The following is a 22,998-nucleotide window of genomic DNA, read 5'->3' as shown; positions in this document are numbered from 1 at the left end:
ATGGACGAACGGCCATTACATCACACGCCACGCCAGTGTCCTCTGGCTGGGCCCCGTTTTCCAGCCACCCCCAGCCACCAACGCGCCTACTACTACTAACTGCTCTCAATCGCACATTGTACTTGCACACCAACACACACGCACACGCATCCTTGGATCAGTTTTTATTTTATTTCCTTCACTACCACCGGCTCTCTCATAGTACCCCTCCAACCCAACCTGAGTCCCTCAAGCGTAACGTGCTGTAGTAGTGTGTGTGTGCATGTTCCTGTGTTGAGGTGCGGGGAGGCCTGGGTAATAAGGGGGGGGGGGGTGAAAATCGAAAGTAAAAACTTTTCTCATTTTTACATTCGCTCCGCTTCAACTTTGTGGCCCCCACGTTGAGCAGCATCCACCACTGACCGTTGCCTTTTTTCTGCACCAGTTTTCTCTCGAGTGAGAAGGACCGACGTACACAGACAGAGACAGAAATAGAGAGAGAGCGAGAGCTCAGATTCAAAGTGAGAAAGACGATGAGCGATAAACTGACCAGCGGAAAGCCCATGCGAAGGGAACCACACTGCTAACTGGACTGGACTTTCTCCGATTTGTTACGTCTTCCTCTTCTTTTTATAATGTTAGACGAACAACACACGCCGGACACGCTCTCCTTCGGCCGTTTGTTTTCTCCTTCTTTTTTTTGCATTCCCTGCTTTCTTCTTTGGCAGGATTTTTTTTTCTCTTATTGCGTTTTCCACACCGCACACGCTGGCACATTCATCTTTTGGGGCTGCGGCTCGGCTGGACAGTCCTACCAACTGCTCTGCCACTATCCATCACCCACCCAACACCTCATCCTCTCGAATCGTTGCTCAACTTCCCTATGCAAGATGGACAAGTGAGCCTTTTACTTTTCTCTTTTCCACTCACGGCCAACCCACGGTGACTGACTTTGATAGATAATTTTTCTTTCGCTCTCCCCCTTTCTAGCACGAATGTGAATTTTCTCCTTTCCATTTCTAAATTCTTCCCGCACGCACAACATTTTCCTTTGCGCGTCTTGCTGGACTGGACTTGTGTGTGTGTGTTGATGTGAGTGTAAGCCTCAGCATCCCTACTTTTCTTTTATCGCGTTATTAATTTTACGCGATTTTTGTTCGCTTTTGTTTGTTTGTTTGAAGGCCAGTCGGACGAGTCCTGTCCCCCGGTTTTCGGCACCGAACACACCTTGGCATTTTTCCTTCGCTTGCTTTTTCAACGGGGAAATTACTGTGAGCCTTGTGCATACTTTTTGGGGGGCAATTTTCTTTTCAAACTAAGGCAGATTAATGGCATCTAATCCGCAACTGCCTCGATCGATGGTTCTGCTGATGGTTTTTGTGCTTTCCAGCTCGGACTTCGATTGCCAGAAGCTTTCTTTTTTTTGTTATTGTGTCGTTGCTTCCTATGGCTTCTTTATGTATCTGTGTGTGTACTGTGTCGTCGTATCAATATCGTACAAAATGCAATACATAGTGCACAATCGCCAAGCATGAGAGTGTACATATGCTCGGGAATAATTATTTACACGGTTTGTTTCTATTCAATCCACTCCTTCTCTCCCACTTCCCAAGAGTACAGCTATCCAATTTGTAATATGAACAGATAAGGCAATGTGTTTACCTTTGCAGCAAAATAACGTAACACAAACAACACGATCGGGTACATATGAGAAGAGTCATTGGGATGCTGTTTTCCACGACTTGCCAAACAAATAGCGGAAAATTTAATCAATACTAAAGATATTTTTATGTGTTCTGTTCACACCCCCATGGTACAGGTTCTGAAGAAATTCCACAAAGCACTGTTTTATCTAATTCATCTAGGATAATGTATTTCAGCTTCGGTTGGTTTGTTCGCAAGAACGGGGAAATTACGTTCCAGGAACGAAAACAAAGCTCGCTACACCAGAAAGGTCTGATGAGTTTTGGCAAATATTTTTATTCATTCTTTGAAAATTAGTAGCATTTGTTTGCTGCTGTAGCTTCACGTATCATTCTGTACGTAGAAATGAAAGAATTAAAAAAAAAATGTGTGTGTGCATGTTTTGAAAGGAAAAAGAACTTGCCCGAAAGAGAAAACGAAACTAGAAAGATTATGTTTGTTTAACAAAAAGGTTTTAGGGAGTATCTAATGCATAGCAGAGCAAATAGCATTATTCGTCATTTAGGAGATCTTTTTTTTTAATTTATTACCTTTCGTGAGATGTATTTGATTTCTGTAAGATCGTAAAAATACATATTGAAACGACAAAGGTAATAATTTAAAATTATGCTGCTGTTGCTATACTTCAAACCGGCTTTTGTACCTAGGGAGATCGTGTATAATGATGACTACAATGAATAGTAAAGCTGCCTTCTACTGGGTTGCTTAGTCGATTCCGCAGTACTAACAACCTTCACATTAACAGACAAACGCAACAGATAGCAGGACAATGGTTAGAGTTTCATTTCGGAATGGTTTTACATTTGAGATAACGTTATCATTTAATGTCATAGTGCAGTTGAATTAAGTGCGATTAAAAGCCATTACTAAATTATACATAGCGTCCCTTTCATATGAAATCTCAAAATTCCAACAATCCTAATATAAATATTAATCTCTTTGATCATAAAAAATGAAAATACTAGAATGACTTGGTAATGGCAAATCCTGTATACGTCATTGCTCTTGGTGGAACGATGGTGATGCACTTAACCTGATAGTAAGGCAGAGAAGTAAAAAGGGAGGCGCAAGGGCTAATAACTGAGTAGCTGAATTACAAATGAATAAATAACTCTTTTTTTTAACTTATAATTCCTGGCTATCTTTTACTTTTTAGTGATTTTCATAGATAATTAAGACTGCTGCTAATGCGTTACAACATATACAACAGGCTCATAATTTTCTTCCCAAAATTCCTAGAGCACAACTACAAGTTATTATTTACAGTTTTCGATTAACTCAATGCACGAATGTACAGCCAAATCTTTAGCACACTTCAAAGGATCGTTTCTAGCAGCCCAACCAGTGAACGATCGAAATGATCTACCAATATAGCTATCCATTGATGCCACCGTAATCACGAGGAGGTTCAGGACATGTTTCAATTTTCGGTGACATTTGTCCATTTTCCTATCAATAACAGACCATCCAGCGACCAGTGCCCACGACAAGAGGACACTTCATATCTGCTTCTTTCTCTTCCCTCTGCTCCCCACCATTTCCATTCCCATTGGCCGAATAGCGAATAGCGGTTCCCGTTCCTGCATCCTGCAAACCACTTTCGCCATGTCAATTCTTACTGATTTCAATGTAATTTTCTTCTCATTTATTCAATGACATGGCGATTTGATACATTTTCCCTACGATTGCTGCTGGACAGTCACTTCCCCGCTACCTATCTTCACTTGTCCTTCCTCATCCGGATTCTCCCTCCACCAAGCCCCCTCCCACGTCAGTTGGATTGTGTAACGTCAACATGTACACACACTGGCGAAGAAGCGACCTGGCAATTGCGACTTCTTCTAGCGGCAGCGGTGGAGGGGGCGCGCGCACGGATGGCTGGCTGGGCAGATAAATTTCCTGTTTGTGGAAAATTTCCCCGAAACCCCACGGCAAACCCTGCAGCTCGCCATGTGTGGACGTGGGTGGTTGGTTGGTGGGTGGTTATTATGAGTACTGTTTTTTTCTTCCTCTTCTTCGTCCGCTCCTCTTCCTGCTATCGCACAGTTATGCTTTCTTCCGTCCCAACCCCGGCGACGACGGCAACACGCGGAAGGAAGGTGGCGAAGGTTTTTTGGTCAACCAAGCACCGGCTCGAGGGGCGCCTATCCTATGGAGAGCCATTCGCCGCCACTCTCGATATCTAGTTAGGCGCACATAATCCACCCCAGCCGCCGTGTGTGGCCGACGAGCATAACAACAACAAAAAAACGACACCCGCCCCGTTATGAAAAGCTACCGTGTCATCGCCAACAGGCAGCATAGTAGTTGGTAGAAAGAGGCGCGAGGGTGCCGAAGCGGCAGGGAGTGAGCGGGCAGTCGATTTTGTCCACCGGATACCACACGACGACACAATCGAGCATACATCATCGCCAACAACATCATCATCAACATCGTCATCATCTTCCATCATCGGCACTTGTATCCTTTTTGAGGAGGGTGGGCAAGGACGGGTGACCAGGGAAGCCGAAAAGAGGTGCAAGAAAAAAAGGCAACTCGTACAGAACCATGTAACGAACCGGGTACCGCCGCGGCCAGTGTTGAAAAGTGACACAGGTCGGTCCTACTCCTCCCCTTCCCGATGCTTCCAGTGTACGGCCCGACCCGCCAGACGAAGAAGACTAAGAATAAGAAGCCTCTTCAAGGTGATGATATAAGGGCCGGGAGGGTGAGGGCCAACGGGGCAGATTTCGCGCAGCACAAGGGGCACGCAGGGAAAACGGGATGAAATAAAACCGTCTTTATGCGGGCACACGCACATACACAGGCGCGCGCGCGCGCGAAACGTCACATACACTACAGAGGGTGGCCAAAAATAGGCAAACAAATATCCTCCAGCCACCTTTTGCGTGGCGTATCTTTATGTCCTTTCTCTGCTTATTCTGCTTCTTCCTCTGACAGGACAAATCGCCCATGTACGAATAGATACATGCACACGCGCTCCTCACCACCGCACCCAAGGCACAGGGCACAGGACACAGGCGAACGCAAATAGGACCAGAATTGCCAGCCCGTCCACCCACTCCCTTGCCATCCTTGTGTGTGCCACCCTTGTGGTGCCGTCCTTCGGTGAGCGAAGGACATTACATTCGCCACGGTGAAGGCTTTTCTATTTCCTAATTTCACAAAAAATAAATTGGAGGAAAATTATTAATATTTATTTATTGATGATCTGATCAGAAATATTGATAAGACTTCGCCCCGGTATTCGCTCGACGGTATCGGTGGTTTCGGAGAGGGCAAACGTGTGTGTGTGTATGTATGTGACGGGCAGAAAGAAGCAGAAGAGTTTTCTTCTTTCTTATTTTTTTTTGCTTGGCCAACGGAATCAACTGTTGTAATAGGAGAGAAAATTGCGCACCAGTAAATTGGTGGTTTGAAGGAGTTTGAATGACCGGAGGGAACGGGGAGTGGGGGCAGGAAATGGAAATATGCAGTAGAATTAGAGAAGGACCATCGAATCGTTTCTTCGACAACATTCAACCGGTCATCGAAAAGTAAAGCCCTAAAAGAGTATTTACTATTGTTGATTTAAATGTAGTCTAAAAGAGAGAGAGAGAGAGAGAGAGCTATCTTAACTGTGGTTCATTGATTGGCCGTAAATTATCTACTGGAGATCTTTTACAATACTTATGTCATGTTACATACCGTTCTGATTCAAATTACGGACAGCTTCAAACTCCGGAAATTTTTCATGTATTTAACAATTTTTTTTTTCATGTTTTATCGCTGCCCATACTGATTATATTTTTTTAGATGATTGCCATGACGTACTAGAATCAATTAAAAATGTGTCTGACCCCTATTAGGCCCTAGTATGCCACAGTAAATAAATATTTTCTATACGTCAGTTCATCGCCTATTTGCTAAACCACCTATTGCTTTTTAGCAGTTTTGCTAAAAACCGACGCCAGTGTAATTTTGTCTATAATTCTTCATTCAATTAGGAATTAATTGTCGACGTAGTTATCAACGTGATAACAACAGTGTTGTATCATATTGTGCTCTGAATTTATTTTAAACACTAACAGCATTAAATGTCCGGAATTCGAAACGAATTATTTTTACCTTGTTTTTAATTCCGGACAACCGAAGCAAATTCTGATCAATTACATAAATATATATATGTTTCTTCTTCTTCTTTGGCACAACAACCGCTGTTGGTCAAGGCCTGCCAGTACCCACTAATGAAGAGAGCTTGGCTTTCTGTGACTTATTGTAACCATAGCAGGATAGCAGGCCACCGTTCTGAGGCCATCGACCCTCAGAATTGGGTGTCCAGAGCTTAAAATAAGTTAAAATAAAAAAAAAGATGTATTGTGCGGGTAAAAGTCAAGATAACTGACGAAATTCCGTGGCTGTCCAGATTTTGAATCAAAACGTCCGTAATATGAAACATGCAGTCGAAACTGTCCGGAACATGAATCAAAATATCATTGTAATTTCATGTATTTTTGCAATGTTTTGAGTAAAATTATTGGAAATATTTTATTTTTCCTCAAATTTAGAAGGTTTGTTTTAGTTAACTGAGGTAAGCAGAGCTATTATGGCCGATTAAATTTGAATTAGCATTAAAATTTCAAATATCAAAAATGTCTTAAATGTCCGTAATTGGAAGCATTACGCTATATGTATTGGTCAATTGTTGTGTTTGTGTTTGCATTGTGACTAAAATTCCGAGAAAGATTCGTTTATATTTATCTTGAAATGATGTTAATTAGAAATAATTGCGGTACGCAATCGCTTAGCAGTGTTTTGATAAAATTTAGCACAGCTCACCGTACCGAGTACGACCATTGTTTCCTCGATAAACTAACCGTAGATAATCTAATTTAATGTAAACAAAAAAGCTTTGTCGTTTTTTGAGCTGTGTTTTTACAACAAGCATGTTTTTTAATGAGGAAATAATAATAATGAATCATTAAAACTCCTTTGCGCATTTGTGTGTTTTTCTTATACAGTACATGAGGAACGTTCCAAAAGGGCCGTATTGCTTATGTGTGTATACTAACTAGCAATGTACTAACCAAATAGTTTCAGTAAAAGGTTGGTTTCCACGCTCATGCAATTTGCACACACAAGTTCTTAATTTTGACAGAGAGCTTCACAACACCTTCACCAAAAAAAGGAGTATAAATACAAATAAACTTAACTATCCAACAAACAAACTCTTTCACATTACTGGTACCAATAAATGGATACTCTTGCCGCAAATTAAATGCGATAAATCCCTTCATCGTTCCATTCGCAAACCGCACCCTGCAGGCGAGATTGTAAAGTTCAATGGCCTTTATCATCCTCCCTTCGGTCAGCCAGGCTTACAACTTCCGGCTCAACATAACCTGCTGTTTGTGTGTATTTTGGTGAGTGTGTGCCTGTGTGTCGGTTCACTAATTAACCCTGAAGAAGAACATTGCCGAAGGTTGTTCCCTCTCAGCTTATCTCGGCCTAGCTCAGCCCATCCACCCCGGCCATTCGATACCATGCACCACCTACTAGGGGTGGAATGTTTCACGCACTGGACCAGAGACTGGACAAAGGGATGTCGGTTCCGGTCACCCTAAGGTACAGTAACATCTGTGATGTTTGAAAGTTCTAAATAGTCTCAGAAGAGTTTGATTCTTTGAATTTGTTTTAAATTTTGTCTTAGATTAAACAAAAAACACTAAAATGCTGAAACTTTCTCTTACCTTAGTGAGCGTGTTTAAGCACTTCTACGCCGCTCGCCCAACGACATCCGGATTGCACTGTATTGGTACTGGTAGGAGGTGAGGTAGAATTGGTACAGAGGCAAAACGGACGTTCCGAACACCTCTTATTCTTCTTTTTCTTCTTCTTCTGCTTCTACTTAATACACACTTTCTGCTTTTCTTATCACAATATTATTATATCTTCTTTTCCCTACTATGTCGCGCTTAACTTGTTGCTAGTACAGTGGGATACATTCACGTTGGTCGGTCACTAGCGATCAGGCGAGAAGACAAAACAGACAACGTTCGATCATCGTTGGATGAAATTCCGAAACAACTATCAATTACATTACATTCACACAAGCATTATATGTTTTATGTTGCATATACTTCTAAATATACTAGCGATTTATTGCCCCCGCCAAGAAAACAATTTTTTGAAGACATTTAATCCACCATTTGAGCAATCAAAGTTTTTGTTCGTGGAAAAGATTTGACTGCTGGAGTTTTACACAACCACCGGGAATGTAAAACTGTTTCTTTTTCTTTGTTTCGCACCCAAACCCGATTTATAGTTTCTGTTGAATCGATATTTGTGAGTTTACGAAACAGTTTAAGCTTCCACCTAGTACATAGGGGCCGGAATAATGATAATAAAAAAACACGATCCCACCCAATACCCCCAATCGCTCCGCACCAAACCCATGAATTCATCATGATTCTTGAGGAAATAATAAAAAAAAGGAATGCAAGCCCCTTCGATATTTTCTTCTATTTGACACGGAAACTTGAAAATAAAAACTTCCAACGCTCCCACCTACCCACATGGTCCGAAGCGGGATTCAACAAAGGAAGGATGTGTCGTAAATCAAAAAAATAATCAATTTTGCTCCAGTTGGGGAAAACGGGGCGTCGTGGAGAGACGCTGAACAACGCTGAAATGGAATCGCGTGAAGCAGTTTTAAAAAGGTATCGAAACGCACTTTGCACCACAGCAAGTTCTACTAAGTTTCACAAATGTTCCTCCTTGTTGGGGATATTCACGCATCGAAAGCACATTGTATTTCCGCGAATACTTTTCGGCACGGAAGGGCGCACATTGCACAATTAGTCACACGCTGTTAGAATCGAGCAAGCCCGCGGAACATTCACATTTCCGAAAATCCTACAGGATTCAAACAGGAAAATCCATTACAGATCACATCACCACTGATTGAACGGTCTAGTGTTCTTCGTGTGTGCCTCTGTAATGTCCTTATGACTTCAGCTACGGGCAACACTTCGGGCAAGTCACTCCAGGACGCGAGAAGCACACAAAACATTCGGGCACAAAACTTCACAACGATAAAACACAACACCTAACTAATCATTTCAAACACACTATAGCGTCCGTCCGGGATGGTATACGAGCGCACACAAACACAGAGCGAATGTCGCGCCCGCGTTGCCGCACTACTTGCAGTAGAACCGATGCCGGGCCTACTTTGTTGTATTATATGTTGTTGCCGTGTGTGGTTACACTTTTGCCTACTTTGGTTCACAAAATTTCCCCCCTAAAAAAAAGAGATCTCCAACCCCTCGTAGCTCCGCTTCCGTCTGTGCGTGTGAGTGTATGTTTTTGCTTGTGTGTTCCTGGGGTAGCCGGGCTACACGCGCCGTTCCGGAGGCTACCGCTTCGGACGCGACTTTTTTACAGACTGACTGACACTGTGCGGCGAAGGTGTGCGTCAGACTCGGACTCCCGAGCGGTCGCGGTTCCGAGCAACCGTCCATGTAACCACCCCGCCCGGCCCCGTGTCCGGCTGCTTAAGGGCACGACGATACCCTCCCCCACCTTCCTCTCGTATAAGGCAGCAACAAAAAAGAACGCACTCGCCCCATTCCGTGCAGCGACCGCGCGCACCGGACAACACATGGCAACGCCGAGGACGAGCGCGAGACAGAGAAGTAGAGAGCGAGACAGAGAGAGGGAGAGAGCACGAGCGTGATACAGAAAGAGACAGAATATTTCAATCCTACACATTTGTCGTCCTCAAGGCAGAAGGAGAGCAGTACTAATGCAGAGCGTTTGAACAGGACAGCAGGAGTGGTGGTGGTTTTGGGGAACAGGACAGCAGCCGGAGAGCGGAACAGCATGCAAACTTTTCTCCTGCCGATTTTTATTTCACGCTGGTGTGTTCACGTTCCTTTTCAACCAACACACGTTCGCGCGGGTGTAGTTGTGTGCGATCGGTTTCCCTTTCGTTTGTCCTGTTTTTTTCCTCGTGTTGTTGGTTTCTGCAATGAAGGCGCCCACTCGGTAAAATCGCTTACTGGGGGAAGAAGGATATTTGAATTCCTCTCCCCTTTGGTGAGCACCTCCGCTAGCATCGCCGCTCCCTACACATCAATGCAGCTCGAAGGAAGGTTGCAGTCGCATCGCACTACACGCTGTCGAGGCAGCTGATGGTTGGGAAGTGAGAAGGACAGAACGTGCTAAGGTAGGCACGATTTTTGACAACACATCCCTTTACGACGTGGAACGTGTACAACTGGAAGGGAAGATATGAAAGGAAAATAGAAGAAGAAAAAAACAAATAATCCACCCTCGCACATCGGTGCGGTGCGTTTTTCCGATGATATGCATTTCGCTTTATGTTTCTCACAGCATCCACACACACACACTCGCACACACAGCGAACAGTTGCGATTTGCTGTAGCGCAAAAGGACACATGTGTTCACCTTCTACAATCCCTTCCACAAGGCTTACCTTGATGAATGAAGAATTTTTGTAGTAAGAATGAAACAATAAACTTAACATTCGTTAATTGGTTAATATATTTCCGTTTATTGAAACATGTTTGTTCTCGCTTTTGCACTTGACTGTTCAATCTGTAAATATTTGTGTGAAAAGCATTTTTCAGATTTTTATTTTTGCACACCCAACCACTTTACACAGCTGCTGCAATTTGCGCTGCACACACTGTGTGTTTGTCTTCCCCCGCTTGGTGAGCAAAAATTTGAGTGGAAATCCATCCCCCAGCACAGGGTACCACCACCAATTGTCACCACCACGTCGCACCGTATTTACTTATCTCTCGGTACACCACGTTACCGCTCGAAACAATTTTTGTTTTGTGCGCGCGCATATTTCTTTTCTTTTGTGGTGCCTTCGCTTGCATGTAACAACAGCCGAAAGGAACATACATTTTGGAACCGCTCTCGCAAACAAAAAAGCAACGAGAAGGGGAATTCAAATTCGAACACACCAAAGTTGCTCACGCTCCTTCGACTGTACAACTTCCCCTTTGCAGACAGCGATGTCGGTTTTACCAGCAGTGCACTCAGCACGCTTGGAGCACAGTGCAAATATAAAGGTGAGGACGATTCATGCATGCTAGTTTTGCTCCTACAAATGATGTTCTTTCGCGTTTTAGTTGCCCGTTGGTGTGCAGATTGGCAGAGCTCTATTGCTATACTGTGTGCGGCTAATATTTTACATAATAAATAGTCTTTGAAAGATTATTCTACGGACCACAAGCTGCATCTACCTCAGAAGAGCTCATTTAAAATGTTTGAATACACTACTAAAAAAAACAAACCTCTTAAAGCTATGTTTTACACAGCGCGAGGTCAATGGAAACTACTCAAATTCAAACATTATGCACTTTGCCTTGAGAATATTACACTCAACCGTATTCCATTGCACGAGCTTAGGCGTGTTGGAATAAACCTGAGCTTACGCGAGCGATAGAGAGCTAATTTCGATCCATCTGCAACATACACCTCCCTCCAGTCACACTCTTAAATTCTGTATCGGTTCAGTGCCAGCTCTACCTGCATCTGTATCAGGTTCTTGTTTTCTTCAAATATTTCCTTCGCCAGCATTTGGCGCTTTTGCTCGAGCAGCGCATTTTCCTTCACGTAATGTGCCATCAGTTTATCATACTCCTCGCTAGCCGTCAGCGAGGCGTCCAGGCTGGCGGGCGCATTGTTCGCGCACCCATCCACCACTAGCAGCTTCTTCATCTTCACTATCTCATTGCGCTCCGTTTGAATGCGGGCCTGCAGTTGCGCTTTCCAGTTGACCAGCTCTTGATTTTCCAGCTGCAGCCGTATGAGCGTCAAGTACTCCGGATGGTTTTGGGGCAGCAGCAAAAACCCGTTGTCCGTCACGGTTACCTTATCACTTACCGGGACCGGGGCTTCCGAGGCGACCGGTTGACCTGCAGCGGCACCGTCCGCTTTCCCCACCGCCGTCGCCATGGCCGTGTCGGGAGAATCGGCTATGGACAGTTTGCGTTCGGCCGGGGCCGTTTCGTCCGGCGTTTCTTGGGGTGTGTTTTTGGCTTCCGTGTTTGTGGCCGACTCGGTTGAGATCGCTGTTACCGTTTTGATCGACGACTCATCGTCCGAGCAGGACAGTTTCGCCTTTTGCAGATTCAAATCAATCGAAATATCACCATCGACCGTGTCGTCGAGGCTTTTTTGTACGCAGTCGGACTTTTTCTCGAACGAGCGTAACTTGCGCTGCAACAAGTAGGAGGGAATGGGTGAGGAACTGGGGTGCACAATGTTTGCTCATGTGGCTTAGCCATACTTACCTTCAGCTGTGTAATAATGCGCTGCACCTCCCAAAGCTGTTCTTCGCGCTTCTTCGTCACAAAGCCGGCGTTCATTTCGGCGTGTATTTGTGCCAGTAGACTCTCCTGCTTTCTTAGCTCGGTCGATATTTCCTCGGGTGTTTCGGGTAGATTTGGGCTGGATGCTGTTATCGGTGGAACATACCTGAAAGTGAACGTGGAAACCGATATTAGCTGTTAAAAACTAGCTTCACTCAACGCAATGTCTCCGTACTTGAGCAAAAAGCTAGAAAGAAGCTTTACTCGAGTCTTTTTAAACATCACGACGGCAAGTTTTCTACAACCACGATACCTATTCAACGGTGCTTTTGAGAAAACTGTGCCAACGTGCGTAATGCACTACACGCGGACAACCATTGCTTTCTTATCTTGAGTTGTTTGAGCTATGCTGACGGTACACAACTTATCTAGATACACAGGCAATCAGCCGAAAGCCGAAACAACCCTACGAGATACTCACTTATGTAAGATGGTGTCGGCAAACAGTGTGCTACAGTGGCACAGTATCGCCACGAACAGGCGGTGCGACATCTGCAGCGTCGGACTCAGCAGCATCGCAATGTTCTGCGCGTTCATCTTGGTGAAATCTTCATTCTGCGTCACGGCATCGACGTGCATAAACATCCAGGACAGCAGGGTTCGGTTGCAGCTGGGCAGCTGCTCGACCAAGCACACCAGCTCCTGCTCCTGCTGGGAAACCTGCGAATGAGAGGCCACCTCCTCGAAGCGCGACGACAGATCGGTGGTAAGTATCGGTTCCGGCAGCTCGCGCAAAAACATCTTCAGCAGTCCGCAGGCAATCGGTACGTCCATCTCACCGCTGCACGAGCCCTCGCGGTTATTGTACGTTCGCTTCAGCTGCTGCAGCTTTGTCTTGACCGCCTCCACCTTGTAGATCTGTTCGCTCTGCAGACCATGCTCCTGCAGGTAATCGATACAGTCGCGCACAACCAGCGGCAGGTTAATGCCGTCGTGGCAGCGACTCCGCTCGGTTGCCAGGCCCAGCGACACGCCAAAGATGGGCTGTGCGTCGCCCAGCTCTAGCACCTCCTCGCTGACACTGCCCTGCTTCAGCTTTTTATCCTTCTTGTCTTTCGATTTTTCCTTCTTCTCCTTTTCCTTCTTTTCCTTGTCCTTTTTCTTGTCCTTTTCCTTTTCGCCCTTCTCCGGCGGTTTGACGCTTTCCTCCTGCTTCGACGTTTCCGGCCTTTCCTTGTCCTTTTCACGCGACTTTTCCCTCTTTTCCTTGCTCTTCGACGGAAACTTGAAGGTTTTCGATTTTTTCGCTTTCGACGGGCTCCTACCAAAAAGAAATATTGATTTACTCCACATACTCACACCGGTATACAGTGCACATGGAAATGGGTGCAAACAGAGCGGGCGTTCTTCTGCACTACACTGCAAGTGCGACTGAGCAGCACACATGCTGCTGCTGCTGCTGCCGCCGTACACTAATGCACATGCACTCCCGCCAGCGCCCCACAACCCCTGTGCTCCCCTGGGTGAGAGGAGGGAGGAAGCAGCGCTCTTACTTTGTTTCGAGCTCCTCTTCTGGCGAGCTTTCACCTTCCAGGGTGGCGTAAGCTGTTTTCTTTTCCTTCTTATCCTTTCTGCGGCCTATGAGCAGCTCCTTTTTGCTGACCTTTTCCGGATCAGCGTCACTAACTGTTGAATGTGACCAAAAAAAAGCAGACAAAAGAAGAAACACCTCAGTTAGCTCTCGCGTCTGTTCGGTCCCCGGCCGAAAACGGGCGTGTCGTGGGGTCCCATCGACGGAATACGCACAATCTTTGTCATCCTTTTTGCTTTTCCCACTAGCATCGGAACCGTAAAGGCCGGGAAAATCTTTTTCCACACAATCCGGACTATCGAAATCCATCGCGACTTTGCACACCACGGGAAATTGATCGGGAAGGTGCGCGATTTGTTGTTGTTTACTTTTCTTTGCCCCAGCAGCGAATGACATTTGACGGGCTGCAATTTCACCACACCACTCAACAGCGCAGCTCGGTGTGGTGTAATCTATTTCACCACCCTGAAAGGATTTCAAAGGATCTGCCGTTCACTGACCGTTGCGATGGTATTGCTTTCTTGCGCTTTTAATTAACGATACGGAACGAAACTCGAAACTGGAGTTTAACTATAGGAGGACTTTTAGTTTATTCGTAAAATTTACAACTAACAAAAACGTGATTAAAGCATTATGTCGGGGTAGACGACAGGAGCACAAACATGACCCATAGATGAAGCACGGCCACATAAACTATCACAAGAATGCGGATCAGCGGGTAGCGACGCAGAAACACGCCCAACCGTATGCCGATCGAATCGAGCGACGAGTATGCCCGTTTCATTCGCCGAGCGACGTTGTTGTCGAATGGCGTTTCGAGCATAAAGTTTGGGACTTGCGATTTGGCTGAAAGGTAGAGAGAAGGGGTTTAGAAATCAATTCATTTGTACTCCTGCATCACCCACAAGTCCAAGGGTTGTGTTGTTTTTACCATCATCAGTTACGTTGCTGTTTAGATAGACTGCCCGTTGCTGCCTCACTTGTGATGCGGTGTTTCTATACTGGTTCTGGAACAAAATATGGTTTCGTTTCCATTAGAAAAATACAAAATTCAGCGTTTGATTTTACACATCGAAACCTACCTCCAACTTTTCCAGTTGTATTCGAAGTGCGTTCCGTTCGACTGTGACAGTTTCTAGTGCCGTTTGCTTTTGCACTAACGACTGCGTTAACGAAGCTAGCCGTTCTTCCTGATCATTTAGTGGACTAACCGGTCGAGTGTGGATTTTGTTCCGAAGTTTGCTGTTCTCCGACTCTCTGAAAGAGGGAAAAACACGCTTAAAAAGAGTTCATCCATATAGCAAAACATCCTTGCTCCAGTACACACTTTTCATGCAGTCGTAGCGTGAAGCTGGTGCGCTGTTTAATCAAATCCTCCCGAACGGATGCTAGTTCCCTTTGCTTGAGTTTAAAATCATCCTCCAGGACGCTAAACTTATCAGCATCCAGCAGAATTTGCTGCTCCAGTCGTTGTACATTCTGTTCTAGGGCGTGTACTGTTACCCGCAGCTTTTCTTCCGCCTTCATCCACTGCGCTTCGCGCTGTTTCATCCGTTCATTCAGGCTGGTCAGCTCTTCCGTCAGGTTAGCTTTCTCTTGCCGCGTTTGTTCCAGCTCTATTTGCAATATCTGTTCCGCATTGCTGTGCTTGGAGTCGGTTGAATCGGTCGAGTCCGTTCTACCGCTGCCACTCATCTGCTCTTTCAACTGTTCGATCGTTTTCTCTTTCAGCTGTAGTGTCGCATGTGCCCGAACGCGATACTGCTGCAGCTCGGACAGCGCATTTTCCGTCTCGAGCCTTGCCATGTCCAGCTTGGAGTTCAGCTCCTGCTCACTCTGTATGTGCTTGGCAATCGTTGATTCCAGCTCGGAGATGGATTTCACGTACTTGCCGTTGGCCTCCTCGAGGCTGAGCAGCTTTCCCGCCAAAGCCATTTTCTCCTCCGACAGGTTCTGGCACAGCACCTCGAGCTCAAGCAGTTTGCTTTCCGTCTCGCCATTGCTAAGCTGCTGCGACAGTGTACTATCAAGCTCACTTTTCAGCTCGTCCCGTTCGGCCTTAATTTCAGCCAGCACGATTTTGATCGCCGCCAGTTCCTGCTCGATGCTGTAGCTCGGTTCCGGTTTGCTGTAGCTCGCATTTTCCGCCACTGCCTCACTCATATCGATCACTGTGCCTTCCTTCTTTGAGTTCACCGAGCTGCGCCTGGACGATGCTTCGGACGCATTCAGCTTCTCGGACTTGGACGATTGTGTTTCCACCTCCACGTCTAAGCTTTTTTCGTTCGAAGCACTCGACGCCGAGCGCACCATTCCTCGGGCTGGTTTTTTGTTCAGCAGCGTACTTTTCTGGACAACCCTCGGTTTGGGTGCTGGCTGGTGCGGAGGAACTTCATTCGTCATCACACTGACCTCGAGCAGGGGAGCACCTTCCACATCATCAGACATGGGACGTGTTTGCAGCACCGTCGCCGCATTCTGATCAATTTTCGTGAGTATGTTTTCCGCTTTGCCCGCCAAATCTTGGAACCAGGACATGGCGCATCGAATGTTTTAATACTTTCAGCTTGGAATGTTTTACAGGAACTCGGTTGAAGATGGTGCACACAGATTGTACGTGAAATTGGTTCTTTTTTCTGTATGTTGTGGAATGTAAATATTTACGTCTGTCACGCTGAAGGCAGCTGTCAAAAGTGACAGTGCTGCCAGCCAATGCAATTTTCGGGGACAATGTTTACAACTGGGTTTGTTTACTGTTTCACCTTCAACGAATATCCTTTTTTTGTGCAAGTGCCCACATTCGATTCGTCCCGATGGGTGAACGATACTTTGCCAATCCTTACGATGACTACGACGAAAAAACGCACGGCAAGGAGGAGAATCAGCTGGTCACTCGGGAGAGCGTGCTGGAGCTTATCAAAAAGTACGTGGACATAATTCAACAAAATGTAAACAGCAAGATGCGCGACGATCTCTATGTGGGAATCGCAGGTTGGTATTCATTATTTTCATATAAAATCTCTGCAATAATGCAATAAATGTACAACAAGCTCCCCTCAGGAATTGCTTTCATGTTTTGGAAACTTGCACAGTCGGACGAAACAAAGCACATGTTTCCATGTTTGGAACTTGCATCGAAATACATTGGCGAAGCTAAGCACCGCTCGAGGGAGAAACGCGATAAATCGAGCAAAAATGCCGTTGCCTTTCTGTGCGGCAGTTCCGGCATTGCGGCCGTATCTGCTGCAATCGCCAACGAAATGGGAAAACAGCAAGAGGTGGAGAACGATTTGGAATGCTTCCTGCAGGGATGTCCACCGTGCGCCAACGTCAAAGGCACCGACGCAGATGAAGTGCTTGTAGGACGGGCCGGTTACCTACACGGAGCGTACTGGTTGAATCAAACAATCACGCCGAAACCAATCGAAAACGAAGCGATTTCCGAAATATGCCAAACGCTCATAAAGCGTGGCCGTAGTGTAGCAAACTCACTGCGCTTAGCGGTCCCTCTGATGTATGAATATCACGAAAAAGCGTATCTCGGTGCGGCTCACGGAGTTTGTGCTATTCTGCACGCTCTGCTAGAATCGCCCTGGTTCGATCGGGATTCAACGGATCGCTTCAGCGGTTCCCCTACCAAACTAGCCGACATCAAAAGTACGATCGATTACGTGCTCACGCTGCAGGATGGCGGTGGAAACTTTCCTACGCGAATTGATTCGAACCGAATGCTCGTCCACTGGTGCCATGGATGTGGTGGAGCGATTTATCTGTTCGCTAAAGCCTTTCTCACCTTCCGCGAGGACAAGTATCTCGATTGTTGCAGAAAATGCGCCGACGAACTCTGGCGCCATGGACTGTTGCGCAAGGGGCCGGGCATTTGTCACGGGGTAGCCGGTAATGGTTATGCCTTCCTGCTGATGTACCGCTTAACGGGTGAGAAGCGTTATCTGTATCGGGCGGTAAAGTTTGCTGAATTTCTAAACTCAAACTCCTTTGCAAGCGTGCTGCTTGCACCCGATCGCCCCTTCAGCTTGTACGAGGGGTTGGCGGGTACGGTTTGCTTTTTGGTCGATCTGCTCTCTCCCATGCGGTCCTCGTTTCCGTTCATGGATGTGTTTGAACGAAAGTGTGTTTAAAAATAAAATTGACCATTTATAAACTCCAAATTCCCAGACTATGGACTTAGTATCGAGAATGGACTCCCGAACCAAAAATGCCGAATCTCACTCCGCTCTAGGTAGATAAATGCAGCGTAGCAGAATGAAAGGCGGTTCCGGTATGCACAACCACAGTGCGCTGTAACTTCGTGCTTGCAACTATCAACTATGAACAGTTTATTTCGTTGCTGGCCCCTCGCAGATTGATGTAGCGGGCCGCCTGCTCGCCGAAACTCACCTGCCGCAATCATGCCGAGGCACGTCGCGTCTGCATCATCCGAGCCACAACGGGGCTGCGTGACCTTGGCTAGCCCGCTGGGCGGCATAACAATCGAACGTGGTACATGGCTGGGAGCGCCAGCCACCAACTAGCCCAACGATCGGTTTCAACGTATAAAACCACCCCCGGGAGTCTTTGGTGCCGTCAGTCGTTTTGACGGTCAAGTTCAGAACTGTTTGCTCACCTGCGGAACAGGTGAACCGATTGCCGATCAACAACCATCATGAGGATCGTGGTAGCGCTGGTGGTTGTCCTAGTGGCGCTGGCCGTGGCCGACGCAAAGTGCAACAAGTGCAATCACAACGAGTGCGAATGTGAGCTGAAGATTGCCCGCGGGCCAACGCCTCAAGTGTTCCCATTTTTCAAGAAGAAAAAGTGCAACGTTACTAAGCCGCTGGAGCTAAAACCGACGCCGGACGTTTGCTCCTGCGAACAGGAGTACCGCATTCGTCCCTCCTGCTCGGAGCACATCGAGCCGAAGTTTGCCAAGTCGCGATCGTGCGAGTGTGGTTTCGATCATCATCCAGCGCAACCGAAACCGTAACTAAATCGCGCCATACACTTGCGCATCGACGCGCGGTTACGCAACGCAGTCAAGACTAATGTTAAGCGGTTATTTTATTATTATTATTTTCACAGCAAATATTCCGTCGACATGATCAGCCGGCAGCTGGCCATCGAGCACGCAAACAAGCAAAGAATCCCGGAAACTGACCTGCACATGTACATTAACCCGATGGCACCGCCACCGACGCCCAAGCGCGATAGCATCGCGGAGGAGCAACTGTACAAGCTGCACAAGCACGTGCTGGAGCTGAAGCCACCGAAGCGGAAGCGCGTCCACTATCGCGTCCACTCATCGGAGGAGGCGGAAGGGGCACCGTGCAATCCGAAAGATCAGAGCTACTTTGACATCTGCTACGGCAAGGTGGAGATGAAGGAGCCGAAGTTTAACTTACGTCCGCAGGATGGGCCAGTGTGTGACAACTGCCAGGACAAATCGACGGCCGAGGAGATGGACGACTCGGAGGAGGACTATTCTCCCGAGCAGCCCATTAAGTACTGCTCGAAGTGTTCGAAGACTAAGAGCAAATGTGGTTGTGCGACGTGTGCCAATAGTTACGTCGAAGAGACGGAAGAGGACGACAGTCCGTACTTCCGTCGGGCACGCTCTTCCGACGATGGCGTATCGGGGCTGGTAGTCTAGGATGTGAATGGGAGGGCAGACAATTTCGCTCATTTCCTGTTGTGATATGCTAGTATAAACCTAGTGGTTTGCCGTTCCACATTTGCATACATGCTTGTACATAATAACAAGAAAATATAATGTTTTTGTGATAATTATATCTGAGGTGTTGTAAGAGTTTTGATTTCTAACGTCGATTTCAGGTTTCTTACGTTTCAGCATTCCAATTAGATAGTCCATGGCTATCAGCAATAGATAGAGATGGTCTGTTCTGCTTATTATACCAATAATCATGGAGACCAGAAATTGAGATATTTCATTCCATCACTTCTTTATTGATACTAAATTCCATGAGGTCATTAAACCTAGACTTCAAAGTTTTCATTGAAAGTAATTAGAACGATCTGATTGAATGGTCAGTCTTTCTTGATCTTCTTTTACCGGAACCTTTCTATAACAAAGTCAGATGCAACTCGAAAGATTATATCCAAAATGACCATAAAACGGCTGAAATTCCATTTATTAATACAATACAAATTTAATTATACGTCCACAACTGTAAAAATTTTGCCATAGAATTGAATGACCATGTTTTACCTAGCAGTTGCGTACAATCTCAATCCAGTATTTTGGAGAGCGCCCGGTTTATATGGGATTTGAAGTATTCAGAACCGACAAGTGGTTTAGTAATGCATGGCACTGTTACACTATGGGAGCGTGCTGAAATCACCCTACAGAAACCCAGTTAGATGATCTTCATCTGCTGAAACAAAAAACCAAAATCATCATCCGAAAAAAGTCAAAATTTTACAAAATAACCAAAATAACGGAAATCTGACGTTAAACTCATTTTTAACCAAAGCAATGTTGTTAGTCGCCACTGTGTACAGGAGACGAGGTGTTATTGTGGTGTTATAGGTGGGTACAACCGTCTGCCGCAGATAATACCATTACCCACAAACGAGGACAGACGTAGCCTGCAAAATTTTGCCAATTTTCGTGCACAAAAACGAATTTAGTCTTCAGGCTTAAGATGGATAAGACAGATTGAACTGTGAACGATCACGTCTGCTTAAATGATTCAAGTTTCTACGTCCACAATCATTCCAATCATTATCGAGTAAGCTCCTTCTCCACCATGGACGCTTATTTGATAATCCAGTATCATTGTAATGACGTGCCCGTAACAAGGTCACTCTCGACCTGTTCGTGTCTACAACGTACTACATGATCTAACGATTGTACTGCCAAACGCATACATGTAAATTAAAATATTTATGAAATGTTTTATTATTTTTATTCATTATTTAAAGCGTAGACTGTCAACAGACTGCCAACTACAAACGGCACGTGCTAAAAACTACCAAACTACCCGCTAATCCACGTTTAGCAGACAGAGAGTGATTCAACAATCTCACAACCTCCCCAACACTGGCGCATTGCGCGTTTATCTGCCTAAACGCTTTGATGCGCCGGCGCTTTTTCGCGCAAATGAAAAGCTTCGCCACACCTTGCGCTCCAGCTTGCGTTGGCGCGAAATGCTTATCGGACACAAAAATCCTTACCACAGCGTGCCAAACGTGGCCAAACATGCTGAGCCCGTGAGACTCCACTGCTATGCCACCTATGGGGAGTTGTGTTGTTCCAACGTAGTAAAACAAACCGCACAATGAGCTCACCCGTTTGCACTACGTGACCTTTCTTGAGGCGCTTTATGTAACGCTCGGTTACCGTTTGTAATCGTTCTACGCGAAAGCAAACCACTGTCGACCATCGTACCATCGACGGCGCGTGCACTCCCCTGTTATCCGAGCTCTTCGTTATCTGCCTCTGTGGGTCCGAAATGTGCGCCGGCGTGTTGTAAGCGGCAGTTTGGGGTTAGAAAAGTTATAAAACATTCCCACCATAGCTGGTCAGCTTCCAGAGCTCACCTGTGACAAGATGAAGTTCGTTGGCTGGATCGTGCTTACCGCGGTGGTGCTGGTGATCTGCGTCGGGGTGCGATGGAGCGATGCCCTACCCGCACGCGATGGCTATCCGCGCGAACCGTGCTGCAAAGACTGTCCCGCCTGTCGGCATCACTTCGACGTGGAGGCTCCGAAGGATCCGGGCTGCCGGAAGCTGCACAACTTCCACTACGATGTGGAAAAGTTTACCGACTGCCATAAGGAAACGTACGATCGGTTGGATGCGGCCGTCGAGGATTTGCCCGAGCGGGGCTGCCGGAAGTAAGTGATCGCACAGTGATCGTATGCGGGAGGGATCAGTTCTCTGTAAAGATTTTGGTGTTTTGATGTGTTTGTTTTGCGCATGTAGATCGTACCACTATCACTACGACGTCCAGAAGCCGTGCTGTTGCGAGGAGGAAAACTACGACACTTACGATTTCGAGGTGCTGGAGCCGAAAAGGAAGCCAAAGTGCTCCAAAGTGAAGTTGGAAGCGTACGCTGATCATCCTGTGCGGGGTAAGTTAGCGATCATCCTGTGCGCGTGTGTGTAAGTCGTGAAAATCCTCACCATTCATGTCCTCCGTTTGCTTTCTTTTCGTCGTTACAGAGTGTCAGTGCGACTGCCGCAATAGACGGTACGTGATAAACGGGGTGAACGGTAGCCGATCGCTGCCGGACGACGATAGTGATCGTAATCGCATACCGAGAATGCGCCGTAGTATTATGGATCCTTTTCAAACGGATCACCGCACAAACGCACCATGCGAAACTGGCGCACCGATGCACTTTTTCTACTCCACCCCACAGCACGGGCCGGGGAGGGCAAACTTGCGCGCCAGAAGGCTTGCTTTGCGCCGGGACCTTCCGCATCGATTCAGAGCAAATCGCAAAGAGTTCGATATGAACGGTGGGAGTGGATTTTGGTGTCGCTGTATGCCCTTGGAGCGGGATCGGGATGGCTATGTACAGAGCGGTAAACCGGAGGAGCTGGTTGGTGCACCGGCAAGGTCACAGGCCGCCCTCCGGGGTGGTTCCGTTGAGCCTGCCGTGTACATTGGCGACGCCTCGAACCCGGTGACGTACGAGCAGATCAAAAAGCATCTCGATGCCCTGCCAAGGGAAGACTACAGCCCGACGACGAACGATGTGATCGGCAATTTGACCGTTCTGTTCTATGATATTTATCAGCAAAAGCATAAGAAGAATTTTACCCTCCCGTTGAAGTACGGTACGCGTACCGTAATCGACCAGGGGGATGGCATACATACGTACGATATTGGGCCGATCGAGGGGGTGTACAAGCCGCCCAAGTTGAATCGCATTGCGACCAAGGGTTTGCGCCTGATGGGCAGGAAAATTGACCGCAAAACGGATCCGTCCGCTGGGCAGCGAAGCAATCGGTTGCGTAACCGGCCACGAGAGGGCGCTTGAGGGTTAATTTGAATTGTAGGCTTTAACGTATTTTAAGATAGTGTTATTGTACATGCAGTGTCAATTCGATTTAATTCACCTTTACTCCATTACTCTCTTCTCGAACACATCATTAGCTGACCTGGACGATCGTGACCTGACGATCATTTCTTCGACTGGGCTACGAAATACCTGGCTAACTTGGTGGACGTTGTAAAAGGACAGGACAAATATGTTGAGGTGACTTGTTTCCTGACGTGACGCGTACCAGCATAGACTTGAAGCATTTCCACTTGAGAATTGCACAGACGATCGGACGTGTAGAACAAACTTATTAAGTGTAAAGAAATATAAATAAAAAAAGAACCAAAAAATAATTAATGCTAAATGTTTTATCACTTGTTTTAC

The 22,998-nt window shown here is 46.4% G+C and overlaps 6 protein-coding genes across 15 annotated transcripts in view; 3 read left to right on the top strand and 3 right to left on the bottom strand.

The window, feature by feature from the left end:
• LOC121590985 overlaps positions 1-9,273 on the bottom strand; it is a 51,611-nt gene extending 42,338 nt beyond the window's left edge. The window contains exons 1-2 of one of the 9 annotated variants that reach the window (XM_041911228.1): positions 9,247-9,273; positions 7,413-7,683 (exon numbers count right to left, since the gene is read on the bottom strand). The gene's annotated coding sequence lies outside the window, so the exon portion shown is untranslated. Of the gene's footprint in view, positions 1-7,412; positions 7,750-8,395; positions 8,923-8,943; positions 9,098-9,246 lie in introns of those variants that run through there. The other 8 variants (XM_041911227.1, XM_041911224.1, XM_041911222.1 and 5 more) reach the window with 8 other exon arrangements.
• Positions 9,274-10,221: 948 nt separating this feature from the next.
• Positions 10,222-14,167, bottom strand: LOC121588591 (ralA-binding protein 1). Its single transcript, XM_041906688.1, has 5 exons — positions 13,821-14,167; positions 13,568-13,700; positions 12,496-13,335; positions 11,997-12,180; positions 10,222-11,922 (listed from the first exon to the last, which is right to left on the bottom strand). The coding sequence occupies exons 1-5, from the start codon at positions 13,999-14,001 to the stop codon at positions 11,197-11,199; spliced, it is 2,064 nt and encodes a 687-aa protein (XP_041762622.1). The 5' UTR covers positions 14,002-14,167; the 3' UTR covers positions 10,222-11,196.
• Positions 14,168-14,176: 9 nt separating this feature from the next.
• LOC121588592 (golgin-84) lies at positions 14,177-16,253 on the bottom strand. The gene is made up of 4 exons (XM_041906689.1): positions 14,933-16,253; positions 14,688-14,862; positions 14,537-14,612; positions 14,177-14,451 (listed from the first exon to the last, which is right to left on the bottom strand). Exons 1-4 carry the CDS (start codon positions 16,141-16,143, stop codon positions 14,237-14,239), a joined length of 1,677 nt encoding a protein of 558 aa, XP_041762623.1. The 5' UTR covers positions 16,144-16,253; the 3' UTR covers positions 14,177-14,236.
• Positions 16,254-16,418: 165 nt separating this feature from the next.
• LOC121588593 (lanC-like protein 3 homolog) lies at positions 16,419-17,747 on the top strand. 2 transcript variants are annotated; one of them, XM_041906690.1, is made up of 2 exons: positions 16,419-16,596; positions 16,666-17,747. In XM_041906690.1, the coding sequence occupies exons 1-2, from the start codon at positions 16,419-16,421 to the stop codon at positions 17,742-17,744; spliced, it is 1,257 nt and encodes a 418-aa protein (XP_041762624.1). In that variant the 3' UTR covers positions 17,745-17,747. The 2 variants fall into 2 exon arrangements, with proteins under 2 accessions (XP_041762624.1, XP_041762625.1); XM_041906691.1 differs by having other exon boundaries at positions 16,490-16,596; positions 16,656-17,747.
• A 506-nt stretch (positions 17,748-18,253) lies between these two features.
• On the top strand, positions 18,254-19,391 carry LOC121588594. The gene is made up of 2 exons (XM_041906692.1): positions 18,254-18,585; positions 18,685-19,391. Exons 1-2 carry the CDS (start codon positions 18,269-18,271, stop codon positions 19,250-19,252), a joined length of 885 nt encoding a protein of 294 aa, XP_041762626.1. The 5' UTR covers positions 18,254-18,268; the 3' UTR covers positions 19,253-19,391.
• A 1,163-nt stretch (positions 19,392-20,554) lies between these two features.
• Positions 20,555-22,908, top strand: LOC121589009. Its single transcript, XM_041907541.1, has 3 exons — positions 20,555-21,459; positions 21,548-21,696; positions 21,788-22,908. The coding sequence occupies exons 1-3, from the start codon at positions 21,173-21,175 to the stop codon at positions 22,609-22,611; spliced, it is 1,260 nt and encodes a 419-aa protein (XP_041763475.1). The 5' UTR covers positions 20,555-21,172; the 3' UTR covers positions 22,612-22,908.
• The last annotated feature ends 90 nt before the right edge of the window (positions 22,909-22,998 follow it).

The sequence above is a fragment of the Anopheles merus genome, chromosome 2R (genome assembly GCF_017562075.2).
Source record: "Anopheles merus strain MAF chromosome 2R, AmerM5.1, whole genome shotgun sequence".
Taxonomy (NCBI): Eukaryota; Metazoa; Arthropoda; class Insecta; order Diptera; family Culicidae; genus Anopheles; species Anopheles merus.
This window is presented reverse-complemented; position numbering and strand designations above follow the sequence as displayed.